Source organism: Amblyomma mixtum, chromosome 1 (assembly GCF_055824585.1).
Source record: "Amblyomma mixtum isolate Tamu chromosome 1, ASM5582458v1, whole genome shotgun sequence".
Taxonomy (NCBI): Eukaryota; Metazoa; Arthropoda; class Arachnida; order Ixodida; family Ixodidae; genus Amblyomma; species Amblyomma mixtum.
Window position 1 is genome coordinate 274740781 of NC_143012.1, and position 26639 is coordinate 274767419.

The 26639-nt window shown below is 46.6% G+C and overlaps 1 protein-coding gene across 2 annotated transcripts in view; it reads right to left on the reverse strand.

Moving 5' to 3' along the window:
* The window catches only part of LOC149371750 (glutamate receptor 1-like), a 230972-nt gene extending 204673 nt beyond the window's left edge, over window positions 1-26299 (reverse strand). For both annotated transcript variants that reach the window (XM_089566035.1, XM_089566036.1), the window contains exon 1: window positions 25506-26299. In XM_089566035.1, coding sequence (XP_089422161.1) covers window positions 25506-25632 — 127 coding nt within the window. In that variant the 5' untranslated portion in view covers window positions 25633-26299. The remainder of the gene's footprint in view (window positions 1-25505) is intronic.
* Between the last annotated feature and the right edge of the window lie 340 nt (window positions 26300-26639).

A 26639-nucleotide genomic window follows, 5' to 3' on the forward strand; every position in this document is an offset into this window, starting at 1 on the left:
AAGCTTGTCTTTTCTTGTTTCTTTTTGGTGACAGACGTCCTGGTGGGTTAAAAATGCCATTCATTCCTTTTATCAGATTGATAATGTCCCGACTCAGGCTCTTCGTTTTGTTTGTGACTTGTGTATTCCTTATTTGAGAATAAACCTCAGCTGTTAATTCATCGCTTATGCAGTCTATGTAGTCTTGTCTTGTCATTGTCATATCCGGCCTACTCGTGAATTGGCTTCGGTAAGATTCGCGTTGAAGTTCTTCAACCTTCCGCTGACTTTTTTTTTCTCATTAACAAAGCGTCTAGCTGATTCTCGTGAAACCTGAAAAGAAACCTCTTCTCAATGTTTATATGGTAACAGCTAATGAAGCGATGGCGGTGGAATTCTATGTTCGTGTATACAGGGTGTTTCACCTGAGAGGTTACACAATTTTTTTTAAATAGGCTTTTTGAGTTAGAAGAGCACTTTTTTCGGCATAACATTGTCAGTGGTATACTACATCAGAATACAGCTAAGACGTGCCAACAGGATGGTTAACCAATATTGAATAGTTAACTTCTAACTATTACTGTTAGTCTCTTTATTTATTGAGAGGACTGTAGCCCACTCTAAGTAATGTACATGTCAGTATTCAGAATATCCAAAATGCGGTTACCATTGGTGCTGTGACCCTACAAATTTTGGCTATTTTGATGTGTTACGTGTACTGGAGAGGTTGCATTGCGTGCAAGCTTCTCGAAAGCGCATACATTTTGGAGAGATGTAGCCAGAATTCGTTCGGCCAGAGCGCCGAGGCTAACCGCGTTACCGAAATTCTAAAAACTGATGTAGATATTATTTGCTATGAGCTTCACGCCTCTCACTAATTAGGGATGCTAACAGTAATAATTAAAATTAACTATTTAATATTAGTCAACCAGCCTGCAAGTTTGCACATATTAGCTGTATTCGGATGGACTACACCACTGAAAAGGCTATGACGAAAAAAGCACTCTTCTAACTCAAAGCTTCTTTAAAAAAAAAAAAAATTAAGTAGTCACAGGTGAAACACCCTGTAAAGCGTAGCTCTATGAACAGAATCTATACTAGACGACTGGATCATCTTCATAGTGAAGCGGCATCGTACCGCCACCAGATGAAGAATCTCAGCACTGCTTGTAGATTTTTTTTGGCTCACCAGCGGTGGAGTGCGAAGCCATGCCGCGTTCTAAGCCGTTGACGGAATACTGAATCCGACTTCTCCAGAATTTTCTATTTTCTACTCTCTCTTTTTGGTAAAAAAGACGGCAAACGGGTCAAAAATTTCAATTTCGCGGAACTCTGCATAAAAATCTCACAGCTCACAAAACTTCTTACACACAAAGCTATTTTACCAAGCTCAAAAGCTGCCAGAAGAATTCTGCTCAGTCAGGTTTTATATAGCGCCCCTCGACAAGATCCTCCAAGCTGTTTAGCCTATATTGGCTGGATCGGACAATGCCTGTGGCGGTCGTCGCTCCGCGGGCGCGGCGCCGAAGATTGCGAAGGAGTGCTTGGGCAATAAACACGTCAGGCAGCCAGCTGCGGTGTTGACCAAGCGTGAGAGGCTCAGCCGCTCAAACGGGATTTGAACGAGCCGACAAGAGCGATCTGCTTGTGCGGGTGGCCTGTGGGAAAAAGGAACGTTATTGCTTCGTACCCGTAGCACTTCGTCTAAGTACATGCATGCGACGAAATGCGTTCCGTTGACAGGTCCGCGGTGTGCTGCAAGGCCCGATGCCAATGACGTTTGGAAAAAGAGGATTTATCTCGGTTCCTAAAATGTGGAGCCCTTAGTGCAATAAAATTCCAGGATGAGAAGATGGAGCTGTATAGGTAGTTGAAGTTTCACGCAATGTAACTATATTTACGAAATATTAAAAACAGCGACTTGTTTTCTTAGTGACTGCGATTTTCTTGTTTGATGGCAACCTCTTCGGTTGCGAAAAAAAGGAGTCTTAAAATTTGTATACTGTTTTCAATAAAGATTTAGGCTGTTAGTCCAGCCCATGTCCTGTGCTCTTCTCGGTTGTTTGTCTGCCTTTTTTCGATTGTTTTAATCCTTTAAACATGCATGACCAACTGGTCCACCGTTCGATCTTGCTGTATAGAAAACGATGCTTTTTTGCTGTACACGGCTGTCTTACAAAAAAAGCACGCTTTACAGGCTGCTTATGTCATCTTGTAAATGTGAATGTATCTGGTAAGCTTGGCATGTGTACATATGTAAATACAATTTTTTATAAAAAAAAATTCAGTTCCTTGCACCGGTTGCACTCCTGCACGGCAATTTGGCTACATTTTAGAGACCGTGTGAGGGAGCTATTCAGATTAAACTGTTTCAAGATTGGCTTGCTGAAGTTGCACGTAAATTACTTCATCGCAAGGCTACTACACAACCCCAGGTCTCAATGCCTCCACACACACTCACACACATCATTCGAAACATCCGTGAATAACTGCCACTTGCAGAAATGGTATTTATTAATGCGAAAGCTTTAGAAGTTCCCTTAAGCCGCGAAATTGTTGTGGACACGGAAAGCGGTGACAGTAAACCTCATGACGTCACACGGTCAGTCAATAGTCACAGATAATTGTGGACAGTCAATAAGTGACAGTTGATATATAGTCAACAAGACCTAAACGACAATTAGAAAAGAAAAAAACTAAGTAAACATCGATTAATAGCTAATGGTCATTAACTAATTGAAAATCAACATCAATAGAGCATTAGTATGCGCTAAATAATAATTAGGGAAACCCTGTTATTTGTTAACTTACACTAATAAGCACTTGGTATGCTTAACTAGAATACTCTCGAATTAACCGCACTTAAGCATCGCACATAAGGTGTGGCGTTTGTTCACTTTGTCGAGATCCCGGCAATAAAGGAAGAAAAAAAAAGGTATGTCGAAAAGGTAGAACATCCGCCTCGCGTGCAAGAAGACCATGGTTCGAATCCCTGGCCCGCGCAATTCTCTGCTTTATAAAAAAAAATATTTGGCCAGCTATTTAGCATTGCTAAGCAGAGAATATTGAGCCAAAGCGCATTTTTTTTAAAAATATGGACACTATCATCACGTGCCTCAAAGCGCGATTAATGTGTCCATTGATCAAAGGAAGCAAGTTATGCGCCTCTACATTCCTCAAAATTATCGGAGTCTGCAACGTCGTCAATGGCAGTTCTGCTCATTTTACTTATATATACCCAATAAATTTTATGAGGCACGACCTTAGCTAACATTTTTTTTTACGTATACAGTTTTTTCGGTGGGAAAGCAGTCTGCGTCGTATTTGTAGTTGTCGGCACCACGCGTCGGAAAAAATGGCTGAGGCTTAACTTGGTTAAGCCTTGAGAATGCGAAGCATCATCGTGTCGCATAATTTGGAGGCGCACAACCACAGCGACGGCGCGAGGTGGGCCCCCGTTTCTCCACTGTCGTGACGTCATCGTGTCACGTGGTGTGACGTCATGTATCACGTGATTTGGAGGCGCACAACCACAGCGACGGCGCGAGGTGGGTCCCCGTTTCTCCACTGACGTGACGTCATCGTGTCACGTGGTGTGACGTCATGTATCACGTGATTTGGAGGCGCATAACCACGGTGAATGGCTGAAGTGGAAGCTAAAGTAGTATGCTTCGCATAAAAATCGTATCATGCAAACCGTTTGTCGCAGAATGTTTCGGATGGTGTCTACAATTCAGCGTTCCGTGCGTCTTAAACTTAGTAGTGAAGTTAGAGCCTAGCTTGCGGCAGGAATTCGAACCGGTGACCTATAATCAGGGGCTGCAGGTGTCCACCGAGATACGGGAGACAGTTACTGTGTCGTTTCCTTTCCTGAAATCCAATTTTCATTTCCCTCATTATAGCACCTCTCTTCTTTCACTCCCACTTTCCTATCTTCCCTTACGGTACGGTACGGGTGTCCACCGAGATGTGGGGCAATTACTGCGCCATTTCCTTTCCTTAAAAGTACGTTGCATACAAAGGTGTTTCCAACTGGCAAAGTGTCGCGCCAAATGGGCGATGCGTCGCACAACAGAACGAGAGAGAGAGAGAGAGAGAGAGAGAGAGAGAGAAACTTTATTTGAAGAGGAATTCAAAGCCCGCCGCAGGGTTCCCGCACGACCCCACTGCACTCAAGTGTTAATGTTCCTAAGGTCCATGACGAAGTGCAATTCATTGGTAAGAGTTGGATTTCATTAGAGAGTATTCTAGAACTACTTTCATTCTACTTAAATGCAGCGTGCACGGAATGACATGGTAAAATCTTCCTTCAAAATAGGGTGTGTGCGTTAGTTCCTGTGTAGCTGCGGTTCTCGGCAGTATTGGGAAAACTGTAAGAGGCTATATCCCACAATCTTAATGGGATAACGTTATGAGTTCGGAGGTGCGTAGACTATTTTTTGGTACTGATGGCAAATGGTGGACAGGCAAGGTGCGATATCGACGTCCTTAAAGTGTTCAAAGCGAATTCCATGCACCAGAAATTCACAATGCAAGTACATGTCAGTAACGAGCTCTAGTTTTTCGATATCAGGTTACTGTTTAGGAAGGGCACATTTTCTGAGTGAACAAACCAAGGTCAAAAAATTATTCTGAATTTTTTATCTCGGTCCACAAAATTGATTATATAGTGTTTCTCTCTCCTTTTTCTGCTGGGCAATCGGGAAGTCGTGCGTGCATTGCATCACGCAAGGCGTTTTTCTTCAAGTACAAAGACTTGCAGCCACTCGGTCTTCGGAATCAGTAATTACAAGTGCCTGTGAGAAACTTTTTTCCCGGATAAGGGCGGATTGTTCAAGAAACGCAGAGGTTGATGTTCAAGGAGAGCGCAAGAAGAAAAACCAATTTACCGACGAGCGAGGCGTAGAACCGAATGGGCGATGGCGTTCGATGGACTCCCTGGCAGCGTTGCAAGACGCTATCGCGTTCCACTCTTAAAGGCGAAGCTTAACATCTTAGCCACATATCAGTGACCGCACTTTAGGTCAAAATTACCGACGATTACGTTACTTCCTAATGCGAAATTTGAGCGCAGCAAATAAGCTGTTTCACCTTTTCGATATATTGAGGCAAAGAAATCGAGCAACACATGTATGCGCTATCACAGAATTTTTTTTTTATTTTTCACACGTATTCCTTTAACAAAGACCGCACAGGGGTTGCATTGGAGGATGAGCGAAGAAAGGAATTAAGTTCGAGCCGGCGCTTTGACAACCGGAGACTCGCAGGAAGAGGGGGGAGGGGGGCGGCGTGTACACCCAGCGGCAAACGATGGGGGCAGAAGCGCGCGCAGCAAGCGGACAACACGATAAAGGGAGGAGGGAAGAGATAGCAGCGACTGACTGATGCCGCTGACGCCGATAGTGAGTCAACCCCAGCTGCGGAGTTGGTTTCAGGGACAACGCCGCCGATGCCGACACAAACAATATGATACCCTCGCTTCCGCAGCGCTAAGAACCAGGTCTAGCCGTGGGAAGGTGGTCACCTATTCGTCGACGTGCCGGGGCCTACGTGAAATAACCGGCGCGTCGGCAACTGAAGAGCACCCTATCCGCCACACAAGAACAGGGGGGGGGGGACCCTTTCCTCCTCTTTCTGCATGGCGGCGACGGTGTTCTATGCAGTCACGTTATCTTGACTCTCTAGCGGCGTCAGCGGCATCCAGCGGTATCAGTCGGTCGCTGCTAGCGCTGGGGGGATGAAAGGGGGGCGGAGCTGGTTACGAGGCCGACGACAACGCCGACGACAACGCCGACGACAACGCGAAACCCAGGAACGGACGCCAAAGAGCTGCGCTCTAAAAATTGCTGAGGCTCAGCTTGGCTAAGCCTGGGGAATGCGAAGCGTAATAGTGGCTAGGCTTGGTAATACATGGCTTTCCTTGGTTGAATACTTGGTCATTTTAATACAACCACTAGAAGCCTTCGTCGTGGGAGAAGACAACGGCATGGCTACAGCGGAACGCCGACTAACCCCGAGACGCGCGTTGGGTGAGCGCCTGGATTGCCACGGAGGCCGCGTCTGCCTGCCCGGTGGAGCGAGCGTTTCACCTACACCGAGTGTGAACGCGCGTTCCAAATGCGCGGGAATGCGCGGGTGTGACGGCTAGGGGTCCCACGGCGACGGCGCGAGGTGGAGGCCGGCTCTCTCATCCGATGTAACGTGACGTGACGGCTAGGGGTCCCACGGCGACGGCGCGAGGTGGAGGCCGGCTCTCTCATCCGATGTCACGTGGTGTGACGTCACGGTGTCACGTGGTGTGACGTCACGGTGTCACGTGGGGGTCCCACGGCGACGGCGTGAGTGGTAGCTCTAGCAATATGCTTCGCATAAAATAAATTGCCGACGATTACGTTACTTCCTGATGGGAAATTTGGGCCCAGCTCATCAGCTGTTTCAGCTTTTCAGCTGTTTGAGCTCATCAGCTGTTTCAGCTGGTAAGGTTCAGATAACATCTGTTGAAGGACGGCGGGGAGATTGTGCAAGAAAAACTAGCCACCCTGTATAAGCAATGTCTTATGACCTCGAGTGAGCCGGAAACATGGAATACCACTAACATCATCTCAATTCATAAGAAAGAGGACGTCATGGTCTCGAAAAATTAAAGACCGATCTGCTTGCTCTACCTGTCCTGCAAGATATATTCTAAGCTAATCGCTACGAGTCAGGGCAAGTTTAGACTTCAGCCAACCACATGATTAGGCAGGCTTTCGAAAACGCTACTAGCCAGTCGACCATATTCACACTGTCAGCCAGGTGATTTATAAGTGCGCAGAAAGTAACAAATCCTTATACGTAGCCTTCATAGATTACGAGAAAGCATTTGATTCAGCCGATACCTTAGCAGTCATGTAGGTTTTACTGAATCAGGGCCCAGGTGAGCCTTATTTAAAAATCTGAAAGATATCTTTAACGGCTGCACAACCAACATGGCCCTTCATAAAGTCAGCAATAAAATTCCAACAAGTAACGGTGTCAGATAGGGAGACAATCTCGCCAATGCTATTCACCGCCTGCTTAATGGAGGTACTCGGAGGCCGGGGTTTGGAACAGTCATCGACAAAAGTTAATGGAGAATACTTTAGTAACCTGTGATTCGCTGATGGCGTTGTCTTGCTAAGTGACTCAGGGGATGAATTTCAAAGCATGACCATTGACTTTGAATAAAGAGCAGAAAGGTGGTCCTAAATAGTGTTCTATTGCCTCGTAAGGGAGCAGCAGTATACATTTGGCATAGAGATGCTGGAAGTAGCAAGGGAATACGTCTATTTAGGACTGGTGGTGACCGCAGATCTGGATCACGAGAGTGAAATAACTAGAAGAATAGTAATGAAGTGGAGCGCATTGGCCAGTTTCTCTGAGTTCAGAAATGGCAGTTCACGAATATCCCTCGAGGGAAAACCATATATAAGTAGTATCTTGCCGGTACTCACCGATAGGGCAGATACGCGGAGGCTAACGAAAACTGTTCAACTTAAGGAGAACACAGCCAGCTATGGACAGAAAAGTGATAGGTGTAACTTTGAGACAGGGAGAGGGCGGGGTGGGTCAGAGATCAAACGCGAGTTGGTCTAGTCGAAATAAAGAAGAAATGGGCTTAGGCAGGGCATGTAATGCGAAGGCAAGATAACTGATTGTCTTTAAGGGTAGCTGACTGGATACCAAGCGAAGGCAAGCGCAGCATGGGGCGGCAGAAAGTTCGGTAGGTAAATGTGATAAGGAAGTTTGCGTGCATCAGGTTGCCGCAGCTGGCACAGGACAGGGTTCACTGGAGGTTAATGGAAGGCGCCACTGTCCTTTAGCAGGCGTAGTTAAGCTGATGATAATGATGTTGATGAAGGACCTAAATCACGCCTAGTAATTTTTTAATCCGTTGTAGGACTGCTTGAAGCATCTTGTCTCGGTAGCTTCAATTGCCGACAAGGAAACGAGAAGCAGAGAGAACTAGGCCACTGAGCTCATAGTCCTATCTTTTCTGAGTTTCAACCATCCGAATCATGATTACCATGCACTGCGTCGGGCGCGGCAAACCAGTGGGCCCGTGTGTCTCAGACAACCAAAGAAACGAGCCACAGCAGCATGTCCGGGTTGAGCGGGCCTAAGCTCCAAGCCCCATGCGTGCTCCTTCAGCCTGCCCTTACATTTGTTTAGAAGGCGCCCCTGTGCTTGGCTTCTCAGCCAATTTCGTCCGTGGCTATTGCAAAGCTCTGCGCACTTTTTACTCGGGTTTCAGCGCCTTTTCTCTGGCGACAGCTGACAGCTGCAGTGCTGGAGTTAGCTCCTTGAATCAAAACAAGAAGTGGCGGAGCTGGGCACGATGCGCATTGAACGCGTAGTGGACGGGGACGTGGAATGAATTTGTATTCAGTGCGTTTCTCGGGCCGCGCTTCCGCGAAACGCGCGAGGTAATTTTGCGACGCACTGCCGGTAATCTCGCCGGCGTGCAATTTTTCAAGATCGTTTTGCCGCGACGCACATTGACACGGAACGCTTCGATGATTGTTCGTGAAATCGTGGCGCATTTTGGGTGCAGGCGCTCCATGCATTTAGAAGACGCGTTATCAGCTGCGTATGCTTGGACAATCGTCGCAAAAAAAAAAAACCTGGAAGAAAAAGAAACTTTATGGGTGCAGCAAATAAGCATCTTTTTACAGACAACCAGAGATTGTCTTCATAATTAGAACAGCTGCGAGAATTCTTGAGCTAAGCTCCGTGCTTTCCAGATTATTTTTCGGTACGTTCAAAATAACTGTAACTACTCAAAAAATAAAATAATGGGCAAATGTTTTGTGCTCATTCTGTTTCTCAGTTCGTTGAAGTTTGGTTAACACTGCGAAATCTGCAGCTACAGTTTTGTTCCGCCTGATGAAAAGATGTTATTTGCGAACACAATAGCTCCGCGTGCCAGTAAATAAAATGGAAAGAAATTAGTTGTGGTTCAATTAACTACAATACTGGCTTAACTAAACTTGCGCCAAGGCTTTTAATTTTTTCCGCAGGCCTAGTTCAGGGTTGCCAATCTTCTGTGACCCGCCCCACCAGCATCGACGGCGACTGACGCGCCTACTGTAAAGCTGAGTCACCCGCGCACGGCATCCTGTGATCTCGGTGGCTGTGACACGATGCGGTCATGCTATTCGCTGCCCTTCGCCATGCATGTCAGTCAACCGTACTGGCTTTTTACCGAAAATTCTAGCCGCCATTTTTTTTGGCAGCTTCCGAGCCAACAGCGCTGCCTTCCTATTTCCGTAGAGTGAGGTTAAACCCTATTTACACCCTAACACTGAAGAGGGGAGTGGTTGTATACAGTGGTTGAGTACAGGGCGTGCTCCCCTCTTCAATGCGTACAACCACTCCCCTCAGGGCATACTCCCTTCAGGGCGTATAACTATTCCCCTCTTCAATGCCCTTGGGTCTTGAGGGTAGAATAAATGAAATGAAATGAATGTACTAACCCCTAATGTACTGATATATACAAGATGTACTAGGATGAATAAAATAATTTTTTCGTCTACGTTAAAAATCAAGCCTGCAATGCCCTTCCGTAACTTCAGGCGCGCCTCAATCCATGGTCAGTGCTTGGTTCCCGTCGGTTTTTGATATCCACTTATTTGAACGATTTAACCAATGCGCAAGACGTGTAGCCAGTGGCTCATGGAACTCAACCCCACTAAATGCAAACAAGTGTCATTAAGCCGCAAACGCAAACCGCTTTTATTCTCTTATGTTATCTCAGGCGTCGCCGTAGGATTAACCATTTCTTATGAATACGTAGCCGTGACCCGGTGCAAAGATAGAACGTGGAATGCGCATATCACTAACATCATATCATGCGCTTGGTTTCATAAAATGTCATTTGCGCCACACATCACTAGGCGTGAAATTTTTAGCATACAAGCCCCTGGCCAACACAAAAGTAAAATGCGTTTCGCCCATCTGAATCGCTAACCAGATTTATCTGATAGCTTCACTAGATTCACTACAGAATCGAGCCGCTAGATTCACTCAACGCTAGTGCTAGAACCATACTATTCATACAACGTCACCATGTCATCTTTAAAAGCAAGCTCCGGACTAACAAATCTTGCTTTTCGTAGCCGAATCGCCAGTATGCGCTTGTTTCTTAAGTTTTTTAATTCACACTTCGTATGCCACCCTGCATCAGCCCTCCGGCACGTATTTTCCTTGCATTGTTCATCCGTCGTAAGTTGGCCGTCCACGTACTCGCACTGCAATGTTTGCAGGCTCATTATTTCGTCGCTCAGCAATAGACTGGAACGGTCTTCCGCAACACCTACCTATCGACATTTTCGGAGTGTTTAACTGCCGTATTTAACTTATAATATTTTTGTACAGAAGTTAGTTTGTACTATACCCGCCCCTTATGTAATACCCCCAAACTGGGAATCTTTAAGACAATAAAGTGATTTGATGTGATATCAGTGTGTTGTAAAATAAATAAAAAAAAATGTCGAAAAGCAGCGAGAATGAAAAGCAGCTCTCTGCACTAGGATAGTGTTATAGGAACGTTCTGATGGCGAATAAGATGCGTTAAAGCGTCATGTTTTTAATTATCTAATATTTGTTTTGCTTTGAAGGTCATGAGCGCTGCCAGTAGGCATGTAAAGGTGCGCCATGTGAGCCTATAAAAAATATATTTGACATTTCTTTCTATATGGTTTTGGTTTATTGGGGTTTAACGTCCCAAAGCGACTCAGGATATGAGGGACGCCGTAGTGGAGGGCTCCGGAAATTTCGACCACCTGGGGTTATTTAACGTGCGCTGACATCGCACAGTACACGGGCCTCTAAAATTTCGCCTCCATCGAAATTCAGCCGCCGCGGCCGGGATCGAACCCGCGTCATTCGTTTTTTTTTCTATATCCCTGTAGCGTGCGTCGAGACAGCAGATCTACGTAGAAAGTTTGAGCGCAGAATGCGGGGCGCCAGAGCTTACAAAATGTCTCCGCGCACAGCATTCAGCTGTTCCTGAAATGCGAAAAATAATTGACTGAGACAAACATATTAAGAAATAGAGAGCGACAGGGGTAAGCACTCTCGGCGCTAGGAAGTAGGGCCACGTTTATTGTCGGCGTACGCGCTGCGGGGCTGCTTTTAATGTGCTTATTGCTGTTTTGAACCACATCTCTGATACTCGAACAGAAGGCTCCCAAGAAACGCTAGCGTCGTCAGTAACACTGACAGGAATTCTCGCATGCGAATCAAGGGACAAAATTATGAATAATGTCTCCCTTGTGGCAAACACAACTTCGTTTTCCACCTCAGGGTAAATTTAAAATAAAACATAACGAAACTAGCGTCACATTTTAAAGGCAACTCTTTGGTGCTTGATATTAATGTATTGCGCTCCAAAGTGTCATTAAGAATCGTGAGGATTCCCTCGCGACTCCAGCGATGGCGGAGTTGCTGGAGTAAGCAGTTATTGGAAAACAAAGACAAAATGATTCTTCCAGTGGAAAAAGGAACTCTGGCTGTAACAAAGTTGCTAGAGCAAATTGTAGTGTAGTCGATGCATTGCGAGGGTGTAGAAAAATGCAACAGGGCACAAATCAAGTATACTCCATGCGAATGCATTTTGTTGTTGCTTTCTTTACAGATATCGATCGGTTATGAAATACAGGTTAAGCATGTATGGAAGATACACACTGGCATTATTTCAAAGTGTTAGCGCCAACCGCAGACAGTTGTCTGTAAATCTTGATGCAGTGGCTGGATAATTAAGTATTAGCTATTGTTTTTATTTGGCCGACGCATAACGTAAGCATCAAGCTGCCAACTAAAAAGAGCAAGCGCTTAACGCACCGAGAAATGACAAACTTTGCCTTCAAAAGGACCTTCCTTTAGCAGGTGACTATTAGAGCTTTCCATCGGGCAATGCGAATGTCGAAAGGCACCTTCTCTGGGCTGTTGCAAACAGGTTTCATTGCCGCTTCCACCGCGTTAGCGCGTTGTGCACACAATAGCTCAGCGAGAAATGTGGCGACGCCCAAGGAGCCTTTATTGGAAAAGTCTGTAGTCGTATATACGTAAAAAAAAAAAAAAAGCGGCTTTTCCCTGTCAAGGGACCCGCTTCCAACTAATGGCTTCGGCCGATTTTAATTAACCTGTTCTTGTCGGATTCATCTCAAGAACGAAGGGCTGAATGCCCCTCAAAGAAGGCCCTGCAGTCAATGGCGTCGTCTGACCCTCATGACCTCGTGCTTAATCCCCTTGCACTCGCTAACGTGACATCACGGGGCTTTCAGCTGCAACGGGATTAACTATTGTGTAAATGGACTAGAAGCTACTTCGCGGAAACCGGAAGACTGGAGGGTTTCCTTTGAGGGGCATTCGCTGCACTGTTCTTAAGTTGTAGACTACAACGTGAGTAGCATGACAATAAAGGGCTTGGCGTGACAATGCAGACCGGGTACTACCCCGACAATGCAAGGAAGGGGCTATCCTCATTCATCTGCTATTTTCTGCAATGTCATGCTGGCAGGTTGAAGAGAATAGGCCGCCATTGGCTGGAAAGGTGTCCTTTGGCAGGGAAAAGCCACTTTTTTCTTGCATTGTATCCGACTTTAGCTACCAAGGTACCAGCAGGTATCGCTGGAAGCACTAATAGATTTTCTAAACTAACCGCTTAGCCTATGCCGCTACTATTGCACTTCTTTCTTGTTGCTAGTTACTCAAGCGTTCTGCGTTAATGCGAGCATTAATTTATCTTGCTTGCGTGGTTTTATCTGTAAGTGGTTAGTTTGCATCATGGCGAGCGTGGCGGGAGATTCTGCGCTTTGCTTAGTAAAGCCGCTCGCTGCACGCCACATGAGAAACATGAATATGGAAAGCAGAGTTTCCTGGTGGGTTCATAAGGTGCTCGTCAGTATTTGTGTATGCTCCTGTACGCCTCGCACACTGGTGATATTTAATGTAGATGCGTTGCAGAAATGTGCGTAGCTACCGTATGCGTGCAAGTGAACGTCACTCTGCGAGCACTTTTGGGTATTAACTCCTTGCCGTTTTCGATTCAGGTAATTCGGATCGCAGGCATCTTTCTACCCGCTCAGCGGGAGAGCCTGTTAATTTTTAAATGATTATAACTTAACATGTTGTGACTCTTCACATTCAGAAATTCAGCCAAGTGCTTTTCAGAGACATTAGCATCATGAATCAGCAACGTGACACCATGAATTATTCCCTAAGTAAAGCCTCCGTTGCGCTTAAGTCAGCTCCTACGGCCAACATTCCTGGCGGCGCCGACGCTCAGGCGTACATGGCTTGCTTAGCGATGCTCCGCGAGTGTTGGCCATTAATATCACTCTACCACTGACGCGGGCGTAATTACAGCTTACGTAGCAGACTGTGGGATGCTTAGATTAGACTTATGGCTTTCGTTGCTGGAAGGCCACTTGCATGTTTCTTTTGGCGTCTTTTTATTTTGTCTTGGTATAGCATCTGCACAAACTCACGAGAAAGCAAAATATTGGGAAGTCGTAGTAATATGTACTTCTGTGTGCATGCGTTTTTTCCGAAATATTCTAGCATAAACGACGAGCGGCTAATAAATGCAGGAAGAGCTTTAGTAACTAAAACTTAATGGTGTCCTCATCACAATGAACTGCGAAGTGCTTTCTCCGCTTTTCTCTCTCACACCTGGCGAGCGGAGCAAGAGTTCACCGAGAAAAATAATTTACTGTTCAGTACTTAGGTAAACACTTCCAGTTGTTTCCTGAACATCGAATCTGTGTCACGTATAGCGGCTACCGCTTAAATGAGCAAGGATTACGAGTGTACATGTGCTGTAGAATAAAAGTGGCAAAAAGGACAAGTTTTTTGTTTTCTAGCAATCGACTGCCCACTAGAGTTTAATTTCTCTCGCTTGCCTTGGTTTGTTCCGGAATAATTTCGACCACCCGGGGATCTTTAACGTGCACTGACATCGCCCAGCACGCAGGTGTTTTTTGCGAGGCCGCCGCAGTTGTAGTCGAACCCGGGTACTCCGGATCGGAAGACGAGCGCCGTAACTACTGAGCCACCACGGCGGGTACGACATCTCCTTCTTCCTTTCTTCTTTCACTCCCTCCTTTATCCCTTCTATTACGGCGCGGTTCGGGTGCCTGTCCACCGACATATGCGAGAAAGTTACTGCGTCAATTCCTCTCTTCGAAACCAATTTTCCTTTTTTTTCTTAGTCTGTTCTTTTTATCCTTCTGACAACATACAGAAGGACTGTGTAATTGACTCTGGAAGTTTATTCCTGGTGTCACGTTAAAAACCTCCTGGGTTCGACCCTGTGCTTTTTCGCAATATACCTTAGCGCCATACGATATTATTCGCCGGTTGTATATGACCGGGGGCCAGTCGAAGAAACATATGTCGAAGGGTACTTTAATTCGAGCTTGCCACGGTCTTGTGCTTGCGAAGAATTCGTTGGCAGGAAAAGAGATGGACCATCGACCAGTCCACGGCCGCTCGAATAAAGACGAGGGTGTCGAGTAGCGGCAGCATTGAACCGAATGTTCGCCGAAACATGAGCAACAGGGTCTGGCTATAGAGAGTGGCACTCATGGCTCGAATTACAAGTTGAGTCACGTCAGCCATTGCGAAGGGCTATTCTCATCCTGTGATCCAATCCGCTTTGCCGTATTTCTCATACGATTTTATTGATGTTTTCTTTCTTATTTCCTTGCAAATACATTCCTACGTACTGCATTAGTGGTGTAGTGGAAAAGGTGAACTTTCTGTTTTCTCTTCGTAGACATGTGTCTTCTATATGTGTTTTTCTTTGCTTTATTTGTACTGTCTTATAGTCTCAGCGAATTCACAGCCTTGATTTTACTTTAACCATTGGAATTTCCCTCTCTCATGTGGCCTCACCTGACCAACTTTTTACCCTTAGTATCACTGCTGCAGAGTTTGAAATGTGTTCAGTCCAGTTTGATGCCTGTATTTTCTATTCGGTGCCCCTGGGCCTCTCTGTGGACAATTTCATACCGGGAGTAATAAAAGAGCGTATTTTGAAAGCATAAATACATGTACTATCGCGCTCAATATGAGTTGCAACGCGCGGTCATCGACCGGGGCTCGTTCCGTGGTGTGCCTCCTCCAAACAGTCGCTCGGAATTCTGGGAGAAACTTTTTCCTGAGCGGGGATGCTGTTGTTTCCTGGAACAGCAGTTTCTCCCAGAATTCCGAGCGACTGTTTGGAGGAGGCACACCACGGAACGAGCCTCGGTCGATGAACGCGCGTTGCAACTCATACTGAGCGCGATAGTACGTTTTCTGCAATACAAACGTTTGTTTTTAACAATTTTTTCTTTCGCAGAGTCGCCTGAAGTCGTCTCCAGGAATTCTCAGACTGAAGGAAAGAGCAATACAAAAAAGCTGAGCTCAAGTTTTATTGGTAAGCTCCGAGGTCGTATTTTAGGGCTTTCCAGCGTAATAGGATGTTCCTGAGATTTGTCACGGAGATTCGTGCGCTAAACACAGCATTAATAGCCCGCTCAGAGCTGCCACTGGGAGGACCTTCACAGATAGAGGTTCATTATTTGTCATATGTTTAGGATAATCCCCCAAGGTGCAGTAGATTTGTAATAAAGGAGTAATTATGCATTGACATCCACCCGAGCGAAGCCATACGGCTACAAAGGAAAGCTACACAGCTTTCTCAGAAACTTCGCAGCTAAACGAAAATTCGTCCTGGTCCGGGGATCGAGTCCGGGACCACCGCTTCACCGGAGGAGTCACTCTACCAACTGAGCTGACCGGGACGGCAAGCTTATGGTAGGGCGAGAGCGAATTGATCAATAACTCGAATAACACTGGCTGCGCTTGGGTGAATGTCAGTGATTAATACTCCCTTATTACAAATCTACTCCACCTTGGAGGATTCCCCTAAGCATTTGACCAACAAAGTTCCCACTTCGAGTTATTGTTCAGTTCGCTCTCACCCAGCCTTAAGCTTGCCGTCCCGGTCAGCTCAGTTGGTAGAGTGACTGCTTCGGTGAAGCGCTGGTCTCGGGTTTGAACCCCGGACCAGGACGGGTGTTTCTTTATCTGCGAAGTTTCTGAAAAAGCTGTATAGCTTTTCTTCGTAGCCGCCTGGCTGCGCTTGAGTGGATGTCAATGAGTAATTACTCCCTTATTACAGAGGTTCATAGAGGTTCATCAGATACTTCCGATCGTCATCTTTTCAATTTTAATAAACATCTCGGCATACGACACCGAGCCATAATTTTCGCAGTTAATTTGTGGTATGTGGATGTTAAAGGGACACTGAGGAATTCCTGATCCCACCACTGTACTGAGTGAATTCCAGCTTTGCATAGCCCCAGGGATCAGCGCGGGCATTTCACTTGCGAACCCGGCCGCCACCTGGATTTTGTTTCTAGGTCTTTAACAGCGAATAAAAGCGCTGTTTTCGGCATGAATGTTCTCTTCGTGATTTGGGTTCCTGGGCATATCGATACCGTCCAATTTATGCCTATTCTCACTTTTTGTAAATGTCCCTAGGCGACATTGGTTATGAGGAACGCTGTAGGGGAGGGCTCTGGATTAATTTAGACCACCTGGAGTTCAATACAGTGAGCTTACTACGCACAACACATGGTCTTTTATGTATTTCGCCTCCATCAAAGTACGTCTGCCAAGAGCAGGATCGAACCCGCTAACCTGAGATCGGCAGCCGAACGTCAAGCCGCTGTGCTAGCGGGGAGGGAGATATTTTGATGATTAACTGAGGCCGGCGTGATGAGTGTGTTACTGAGAACTAGCCTAGGATGGTATTATTACTCGGAGGTGTCTGCAGCGGTAGTATTGAAGACGGTATCGTTCCTCATCCTTGCTTTAGAGCCCTGACCACTGGTTGTTTGCAGATTGCTGTAATGCATGCTCCCATTCAATAGCGGAGGCAGAAGTGGCGATGATGTCACCTTGAGGTACACCATCCACTCCGTGTACATATAATATCGGCAGCTCAGGAACATTTCGGCCCAGTAAAGCTGTTCCAAGCAGCTTTTAGCTCTTGAAACTCTCCAGGATGTATCCTTTTCTAAAAAATAAAATTGATTGATTGGCCTGGTAGCGAAGAAAGGATCCTGCACAAATTTATATGTTCAGTGCTATGTGCATCCTTACTTTGAGAAAGTCTGATGGTTCGTCTGTCTCCATATTTGCCTGAATCAACGACGCAAGAAGTCGATATACCCGAGGAGGGTTTCTGTGTCAAGGGCCGCCTCCCGAGCCCTGAGCGGATAGAAGAATCCTGAACGCAACTCAAAAGCTGCAGTGAGTGGTGATGGTTAGGAATCCATCTCGTTGAAATGCTTCGCTTTCAAAACATGCGGCTGCTCACGTAAGGCGGTAGTTCTGCAGAGAGGAATTCAACACCCACGTAAGCAAAAGCCACTTTTGGGCCTGCAAGACGAAACAAGAACTTTCTAGGCGCCGTTGAATTTGAATGAGGATTGGCCTACGCAGTTTCATGCGCAGAATGTACAAAAATTCAGGCGGCCGCAACCCGCAATCGACATAAGCGCAGACCTTTTGAAGGATGCTCACGCACTTTCGCGGTAGCTCGTCAGCAGCACTCTTCCCGGCTATCGCTGCTCCAGACGCGCACTGAAGCCCAGGGCTTCGTAGTGTCTCCCGAGTCCATAGTTTGCTTCTCATTTTGGCCGGCCTCTGCCTCCATTCAGGCTATTACGAAACTCGCTCGCCGCACAGCAGAGGGCGGTGGCGGTGGAGCAATTGCCGGCGCTTATTATGCTCTGGTCCCTGCTGATTCATCGCGAAGCTGCAGCGGCGGCCACTCCCGCCAGAGACCCCTCTGCGCAACACTCCTGGCTGCGAGCTGGTCAGCCTCTTCCATCATTTCTTTCTTTGTTCGAAGCCTGCTTTGCGCATCGCTAAACAAAACTTGTGCAGTGCTGTGGAAGGTACAGATGGCGCATCGGATAATGAAGTACCCGCATTATAGAACCTGTCATTGATGCATCTAATTAGGGCGGCAAGATGGGCTAGTTGATACCACTCTAAACTTACTCCCTTCTTCAGTTATAATCGAAAAGAAAAACGACGAAGAGATGATCGACGGAAAGACTAGCCATTGCTTCAGAGTACTTGGCAGGATTCATACTCTTCTTTGCATTGCCACCTGTCTACGCTGCTTTGTTAACCTTCTTTAACAAGGGCTCAATGGTAATATACTGGTTTAAGTGCTGCCCCTTTAATAGAGATCTGTATTTCGTTCAGATATGAATTTTGGGCCGCATCGCGTCCAGAAGGGCCAATTATCCCTTAAGACGCTCAGCTCCAGTTACTTACAGCAGCAGCTCGTAGCCAGGTAAACCGCGGTTCCCAACGACAGGGGAAGCAAGGCGCCTTACGAATTGGCCCTCCGATCAGGCAACGCTACACTTCACTGTTCTCGTGAGAGCTTCATGTTATTCGCGAAGATGACGTCCCGTCCCATTTCTCGGCGCGCACGCCTCTTGAAGGGTTGCGTGGCTCGCCTGTTGTGCAAAACTAGACAATGAGTATACGTGGTCGGAGTTATGTAGAGAGAGAGAGAGAGAGAGAGAGAGAGACGCGCATCGCTCAGCGCCAGGCGTGACCGATGGGGCGACACTTAGGTCGTCATAGCGCGTGCGCCGGTTTTGCCTAATCTTGGTGGGATTAAAACTCCGAGTCTGCCGAGCTGTACGTAATGGGCAGCGAGAGATAATTTCTCGCGCGCCCATTAACGTATGCGCGTGACAGAATGGGCCCCCGCGCACCCGCTGTGCCCCGAGCCACCCCCCGCTGCGCTAGGCCGGAGGCAGGCAGGCAAGCTGCCACGGCACAGCCGGATACCGCTCGTTGTTCGCTGCTGCTTTATCCGCTAAACAGCCAGCTCCGGAGTTTCGCCCAGCGAAACCTTTTTATTTTTTCTTCAACTTCGCTTTCCTGGATCCCGCAACGTTGCCTCGCGTGATGTAAGCTTCAATACTGCACTTTTTTTATGCTGTCTCCTGCAAGTCTGACACGCTATAAACTGAACAAGAGTTGTACGCAGACTCTATCTGGGGGCTGCACTCATGCTCGCGTGCTTACGCATGTTCGCAAACTCCTGCTAATATTGTAATTTGTGCAAAAATGTGTTCTATTGGTCTTTTGCAGCACATTATTCTCGTGTTTACGCGTCACTCCGACAAGACAGCCTGTACACGTGCCCTGGCGGAAGAAGGCACACTAATAAAAATGTTTAAGCATGAGGACAAAGGAATGACCACCCTTGCCTGCGCAACCGCTGCATGCAATATCAATAGAAGACAAGCACCTTCATTAATCATGCCAGAGCAGGGCTCGTGAAAGTTATGTATTCATTATCCATGGCTCCTTATTATCGCTGTGGATAGTGCACGTCGTAAAGTTAGTAATTAAGGTTTAAACGACATCTCGCCTCGGTACCGTTTATTTAGCTTCTTTAATCACACGTAGTGGCTGTTTTATTAGTGGAGAACTGTTTCCCGCATATTATAAGCAAGCGTTAACGCTAAGAGCAGCGTGAGGTCAATGCTACATTATGGGAAGAGTTGTTAGCTTGATTGCAACTTTTAAAATAGCAGCATAACTAACACGGGCAGTCCACCGGTGTCATTGTCAGAAGCATCGACGTTGTCCACGTCTAGAAATTCGAAATTTTATCCTTACTTAGTGAGCATAATCCGAGTAGTGAGGATGCACTGAAGACACTTGTTTAATTTATATTCTAACAGTGGCAATAACTTTTTGCTGATGGTTACTTACTAAGACTACTATGCTTTCGAAGCCCATCAAATGAAGCCTGAATAAACATTCCGGAAGAGAGGATACTTCATGACTTGCATGAAGACGAACCCCACATAAGAACAATGCACAGACGGGAAAGAAACTAGCAGATGGTTTGGCATGGCTAAGTGCGGAATACCGTGAAGTAGCACTCCAGGTCACTGCGGTTCACACCACTTAGCACGGCGATGTTCTTTAGGCAATCCGGAATGCCCCGCCTCACGCTCCATACGCCATGCGTCCGAGCCGGCGTACGGTTCGAGCGCCGCTGAGACGAAGGCCTCCGAATAAACATTCGTGTCGAACCCAACAGAGACAGATGCCTCCGACAGGAAGGATGATGATTTACACGAACTGAATGCGCTTCTTGTACAGCTTGCGTCAGATACGTCCTTGTTATTTATTGGTCAAATTTATTTGTTGCATCCAATCGTACCTGCCGTTTTTCTTCGGTTTCTTGCTCATGTCTTCTTGCACATACTACCCACCGAAACTTCAATAAAATTTCATTTTCTGATCGGCGTCTCTGTTTTATGAAATGTGTCCGCCCTGACAGACGGGATTCCGTCATGCTTTCGTCTTTATACTGCCTGTGTGCTTCGAATTCTGTCCCTTAGCCACGGCATCGGCTTCCGTTAATTTCCGCTGCTTCTGTCGTCTTGTCCGTTGTTCCCGTCGTCGCACACGCCGGTGCCCTTTCGCAACCCAGACGGCACTGAGTTAGCGTCCATGATCACCCCAGAAACAGCTCCATGGCAGAGCGTGTTGAAACACGCTCAGCTGCGAATGCAAAGCGAGACAAGGGGATCCTTCTGTTGCTTTGGGTATTCCAGGGGTTTCCATCTACCCTCAGCGCGGCTGCTGCGACGGAGAAACCTGTGACGTCACCTGTTGGTGAACTCCTTGTAGGCCAACTCCGTTTGCAGGTTTCCTGACCGATTAGCAGATATGCTGCCCTAGCCAACTTCGAACTCTTTCCAACTTCGATAGCGCCCTTTCCTGTCACTTCCTCGTTTCGCCTTCGGGCTTCTTCTTTCGCGCTGTTTTCACTAATGTTAGTCGTAGTATCTGGTTGCTTCGTTGGGCGTCGAGTAGTTCCGGAATTGTTTTGTAAGGGGTCTGTTGCAAGTAAGTGATTAGAGCTAACGAACGGACTGTGGTAGGCGGAACGCTGAGGTGGTCACCTTTCTAATAAGCAGATCCGCTCTGTCTTGTTGCGCTTGTTGCGTTTTAATGAGCAAGTCGTATGGTTTGGTTTGGTTTGGTTTATTATGGCTGACGTCCCAAAGGGACTCAGGCTATGAGGGACGCCGTAGTGAAGGGCTCCGGAAATTTCGACCACTTGGGGTTCTTTAACGTGCACTGAAATCGCACAGTACACGGGCCTGTACTAAGCAAGTCGTAAGGAATGTGATAAGTCAAGCGTTGGTGATGAGGGAATCTGTCAGATTAAAGGTTTCCCCCTCCGACAGGCCGTGGTTCGGTGTTACAAATCTTCGGATAAGATCCGCGATTTGCTTAGGTTGCTTTTCTAGGAGTTGCAAAGTGAAGGTTCCATCCATAGTGTCCTGTATATATATATATATATATATATATATATATATATATATATATATATATATATATATATATATATATATATATAGAGTCCAAGGACCTTGGTCCATTGACCAGCGGTACGTAGTCTTCATACATTCGGAAGTGTATGAGTGGATCCCGGGAAAGTGGTCTGATCATGAGCAGTTCAGACTTTATCGGGCAGTATTTAAGGCCCATATTGATCAGGCTCGATGTGATCATATCAAGGGCCAATTGTAAAGTGTCTTACTCTTTTATGAAGCCTTCAGTCGTCCATGAACTGATGTCGTCGGTGTATATTGCCACGAGGAAGTTAGGTATATTGGTGAGTTGCTTAGCCAGTGGTGCTAGGACTAAATTGATTAGGAGGGGGGAGAGAACGGCCCCTTGTAGAGTGGTCCGGTTGGGAAGGGAGAAGGGTTGTGATGATATAGTGCCGAATTCGATCTGGGCTGTTCTTTGTGTTAAGAGGCTTGGATGTAGCGCGATATGGGTGACCTACAGCCCGTGGTGGCCATGGTGCGAGGGATATAGGCATGACTAATATTATCGAAGGCTTTTTGAATGTCCATGGCAACAATTGCGCGTGTGCTCGCCGTGTGCTTCTTGGGGTGGAATAAGGTTTCCTTCAGAGATAAGAATACATCTTGTGCAGATAGACTGAGACGAAAACACTGAGGATAGATGGTATGTTTACGGTAGAGGGGACCATTTTCTCGGCGCACGCGCTACTGTTCGGATCTCTGGCGGTGGGCTCTTGAGTTGCAGAAACCGAAACTCCGGCACACCTCATAACCATTATTCTGAGTAGCACTGACGGTAGACTTTGCTGGGACGCATTTACGTAATAAGCTATGCGAAGTTCACCGGAAATAGCCCCGATAATATGAGTTTGCTTGCTCTCCCAAGAAATGTCGACGCTTGAAATTTGCGTTCTACTTAAAATTTGTAAAGGAATACGTGTAAGAGGGATCCTTCGCCATGAATCCCACTAAGGTCCACTCGGGGGCAAATATTAAAGGAGACAAGGAAACATAGAAGATGAATACAAAATGGATTACCAGGAGATAAAAAGGCTTTAATTGACGATGCCAGAATCATGAAGTGAAGAAAATAGAAATGCCGCATAGAAATGGCCATAAAAACCAAACTGTCCAATATTGGGCGTGTGGGGGGACAGGAGAAGGCATTCTCTCTTGATCTCCTTGTTTAGTGGCAATAAACTAGCAGCGATAATTCGCATGGTACGGCTGGAAGCATTACTCGTTCGTGCGTTTTATAAATGGTTTAAGCGTGAAGCGAAATTCCACTGGCATACACCGAAGTTTGTGTTATTTAAAACTGCTCATGCAGTCCGAGTACTAAGTACAATAGTGCAACCGTTTTTCGTCACACTCACCTGTTGTTTTTTTAGAGGTGAAAGTTTTGACACATTTTCATTTCATTATACTAATGTAATCGCTAATTAAAAACACAACTTTGTTCTGCTGACTATGTTACAAAGGGCTGTTTTATTTTGACGTTCATTTTGATGACGGAGCTTTTTGAAGTTGAGAGTTAATAACTAAAAGAAAATTGCATAAATATCTGTAGAATATAGCACTATGCCTTGCATGCAAAACAATAGAAGTATATTAGTTCATATAAAATGGCGGCTTCCTCACGTCAGGCCTGAAAGTGGCGTTCTTTGCTTATACTCATGTGTCGAGGCCGAAGCGCTGTTTTCAGTGTAAGTGATTGGGAATGTTCTGAATTTTTAGGTTTTTCGTTTATGTCGCTATTTAAAACGAAGCAGAAAAGTCGAGCCTTTCAAGGGCCGCCATCGGGCCCGTAATATTCTCCAGAACGTTACCTCGCTCTTGCCGGCTGGCTAGATACCGACGCCGCACCTGAACTTCACGCATGATTTCGGAGTAAAATCTCCCGCTGTGGTAATCCCGGTAAAGCCGGAGCGCACGGTTAATGCCAGGATTGGAATGAGACCTGGGTCGAGGTAATGAAGAGAACGCGTTCTTTCGGACCTCTGTTTTTAGAAGTAGAGAGTAACAAAGAAACGAGAATCAGATAAATGTTCACTCGTGCAAAAGAAATAATGCAAAATCGAATATGGCAGAGTCGACGCAATTATTTTCTTCCCGAATGAGATCGACCCGTACTCGTCGGGAGGAGCGACGAAGTTCGATTCACGCATTTTTTTGGAGAAAATCTGCCAAAGCCTGGATTTGAGCAAAATAAAAGAGTGCTTTTACGATCCTCTGTCAAGTAGAAGTTCTTTGAGAGTTGAAAGGGCATTCTCACTGCTATCTTTGTGCAAAACCTTAATAAAAGCTAGGAGAGAGCATAACTACCTCAACGTAATCATTATGGAACCTGTGTTTAGACAGGCAGCCGCGTTTATTGATGCTTGCAGCTTATTTCGTATTTGTGTGACCATTTATGTCACCAAACATGCAGTGCAGTGTTTAAAACGTCGCATACTGACTGCGTAACACGAAATGATGAACCTGGGGCGAGGGGTTAAAAAAACAAGGCGTCCTGCGTTGCGCAGGAAAGGGATGAAGGAGGGAGTTAAAGGAAGGAATACTAGGTTACTAACCGTTGTTTAGGAATCTGGATGTTTTTCTATAATGGTTAAAAGTCAGGCGTAGTACTGTTTTGAGCTATTTCAAAGCACTTGCACTGAGAACTCGCTTGCTAAAAACGTCACGTGAAAGGGATGGTTCCTGCTGCTCAGGCTTCTTAAGTCGGAACAAGAATATCTGAAAATGGCGGTAAATATGTTGCATCTGTAGTGTATAGTGCGTGTCAAACAACCGCCATGCAGTGTATTTTGCTTCGCATCAAGACGTGTTGATGCGAGGTTTCTCAGGACAATATGTGGCAACTTTAATTATATGTGATGAAGATGTTCAGGCCAACTTTTTTGGCTCCACACCAAATAAGAAATGTGGCACGTGATGAATCTGGCCTGTATTACTATGTGTCGTAGTAAGTCATTGTCTGCCCAACGGTATTTGTAAACACAGTTGAAATCAACCAAAATTCTATTTTTTTATTGATGTATCTAGAGCAATCGCGTCATTATACACATTCATTTCTGCATGCATGCAGCAACGTGCTGCATGCATTCCTTAAAACCTTGAAATGTATGCATATTTTATATAGCGCTCCAACTGCACCGTTTGGGTGAAGGCGCATACGATTCCATTCAATTATGAACTGAAGAAGTGAATCTCTGCCAAGTTCGTCCTCCTCCATGCGTAAAGTAATAAAGGAGCGTTCTACGGATCACAAAGCAACGAGATATATAAGATTCACCAAAAAATAAAACAACGCGACTGTCATCATGGATCAACAGGTGTCCGCTGGATTGCGAAGCGCGTGTAGTTCGATGAGTCAAGTTCGCATGACTTGTGAAGAAATTTGAGTGCTGCAAATTTTACCAAATTCGGAAATCGTTAGGGCTAATTGTGTGCGGTGGCTAATACAGTAGGCTGACTAATACGCGTGTAGCCGTTTGAAATGAAGGCCAGCAGTACTGTACAAATTAAATACAAGTTTCACTGCATGCCTCTTTTCATGAGGAGTCTGGCATTTACAAGTGCCATCGTCTTACAGGAAGCATCGAATTCTAGTTGCGAATTGTTGCATTAAATATACGCCGGCATATGTTTGCAAAAACCACTTTGATATCGTTCTATCTACCCAGCTACTCAGCTACCCATATGATCACCACTTGAAATGTCTGTTTCCATCGTAGGACTTCACATTCTTGATCACTTTCGATTCGAACTTTAGCTGCGTAGACAAACTTTTTTTGTTTCATGTAGACTAAAACACAAGTAGATTCCCATCAACTGATTCGTCATTCTCTCTTTGTGGAACTTTGGCGCCATTAAATTTCATGCCGCGCTTAAGTTTCATTCTAAACACGCACTTGAAAGAGGTAGGCTGGGTTGCGGATGCCATAAAAAAAAATCAAGACCAGTTGGTTGCAGTTCTATCCAAAAATGGCTGGCAGTCAAGATCGAGTGGCTGCGGAAAGTGTCGCGATGCCATGTCCTCAGACGCCGCACGAAGTGGCGTGCCCGGCTTACCGATGGGTATCCTGTCCGGAAGTCCCTTGGCGGTTTCCGCTTCCTGCCAGCGAAGCAGCGTGACCAACAGCGCGTAGAGGAACCAGCCGCTGACGAGAATCCCGCTCCGCCTCAGGCACCACCACATCTCCGCGGCAGCCGGCGCAAGTCCGTACTGGCTAGAAGTTGGCGCCGGGGCACAGTCGGGAACGCGGGTGTCTGCCTCAGGGAAAAAAGGAGAGGCCGTTTCTGTAGCACCGGCCCGCGAAGAGGACGTCTTCCGGGTGATCTCGGCACACGGCAGGGCCCATGGCTTTTAGTCCCGCCGTCTTTAGCGTCTGCACGCGCCCACCATGTGTTGAGTCACCACAGTTACTGGTGCCCGGGCGCCACAGGGTGCCTTCTGTGCTTGGTGACTCGGACAAGAAAGTTTCATGAGCGCCGCAAAACGGACGGGAGGAGAACAAAAAACAAAAGCGGGAGTGGAAATGGGAAACAGAGCAAAAGTATAAACTGACAACACCTGAGCGAGCTTTCCTGTTTCTAACGTTTTTCGTCAAGGACGTTCATCGTACTAGTTTCTTCCCTAAATACACCAAAGCGAACCAGCTTATTCTACAGCTACTGTGCGTCCAGATTCAAAGTGGAGCAAAAAAGGCAAGAAGGAAAGAAAGCGGGAAAAAACTAATACCTGAAAGAAGAAACGACAACAAAAGAGGTACAACAAAAAGCGTAGCATAGAGGAGCGGACGTAATATGCGCGGAGCCCCCCCCCTTCCCCACTACAAGTGCTGACGCTCGCGTGCCGGTCAAACGGCGAGCTCGACTGCGCTGCTCGCGACGACGCCGACGACTGTTGCACCGTGCTACGCGCCGGGCGGCTAAGCCGTTCTCCTCCCGAGGTGAGAGCGAACGCTCGGGAGATGCCGAGCGCCGTCGACGGCGCCTGCCCCCCCCCTTCTCCTCTTTTCCCTCTACGGAGCATGCGCGCACGCCGCATTCCTCCCCGTCGTCCCGGGAGCGTCCCAGCGCCGGTGCGCTGGCGTTTCCCGTTCCCTTTCTTCACATACGCCGCCCCCGCTTTCCTGCCGTGGGAGCGTCTTCTACCCGACGCGAGTGCGCGCGCGCGCGAGCGAGCGGCTGTTAGCATTATCT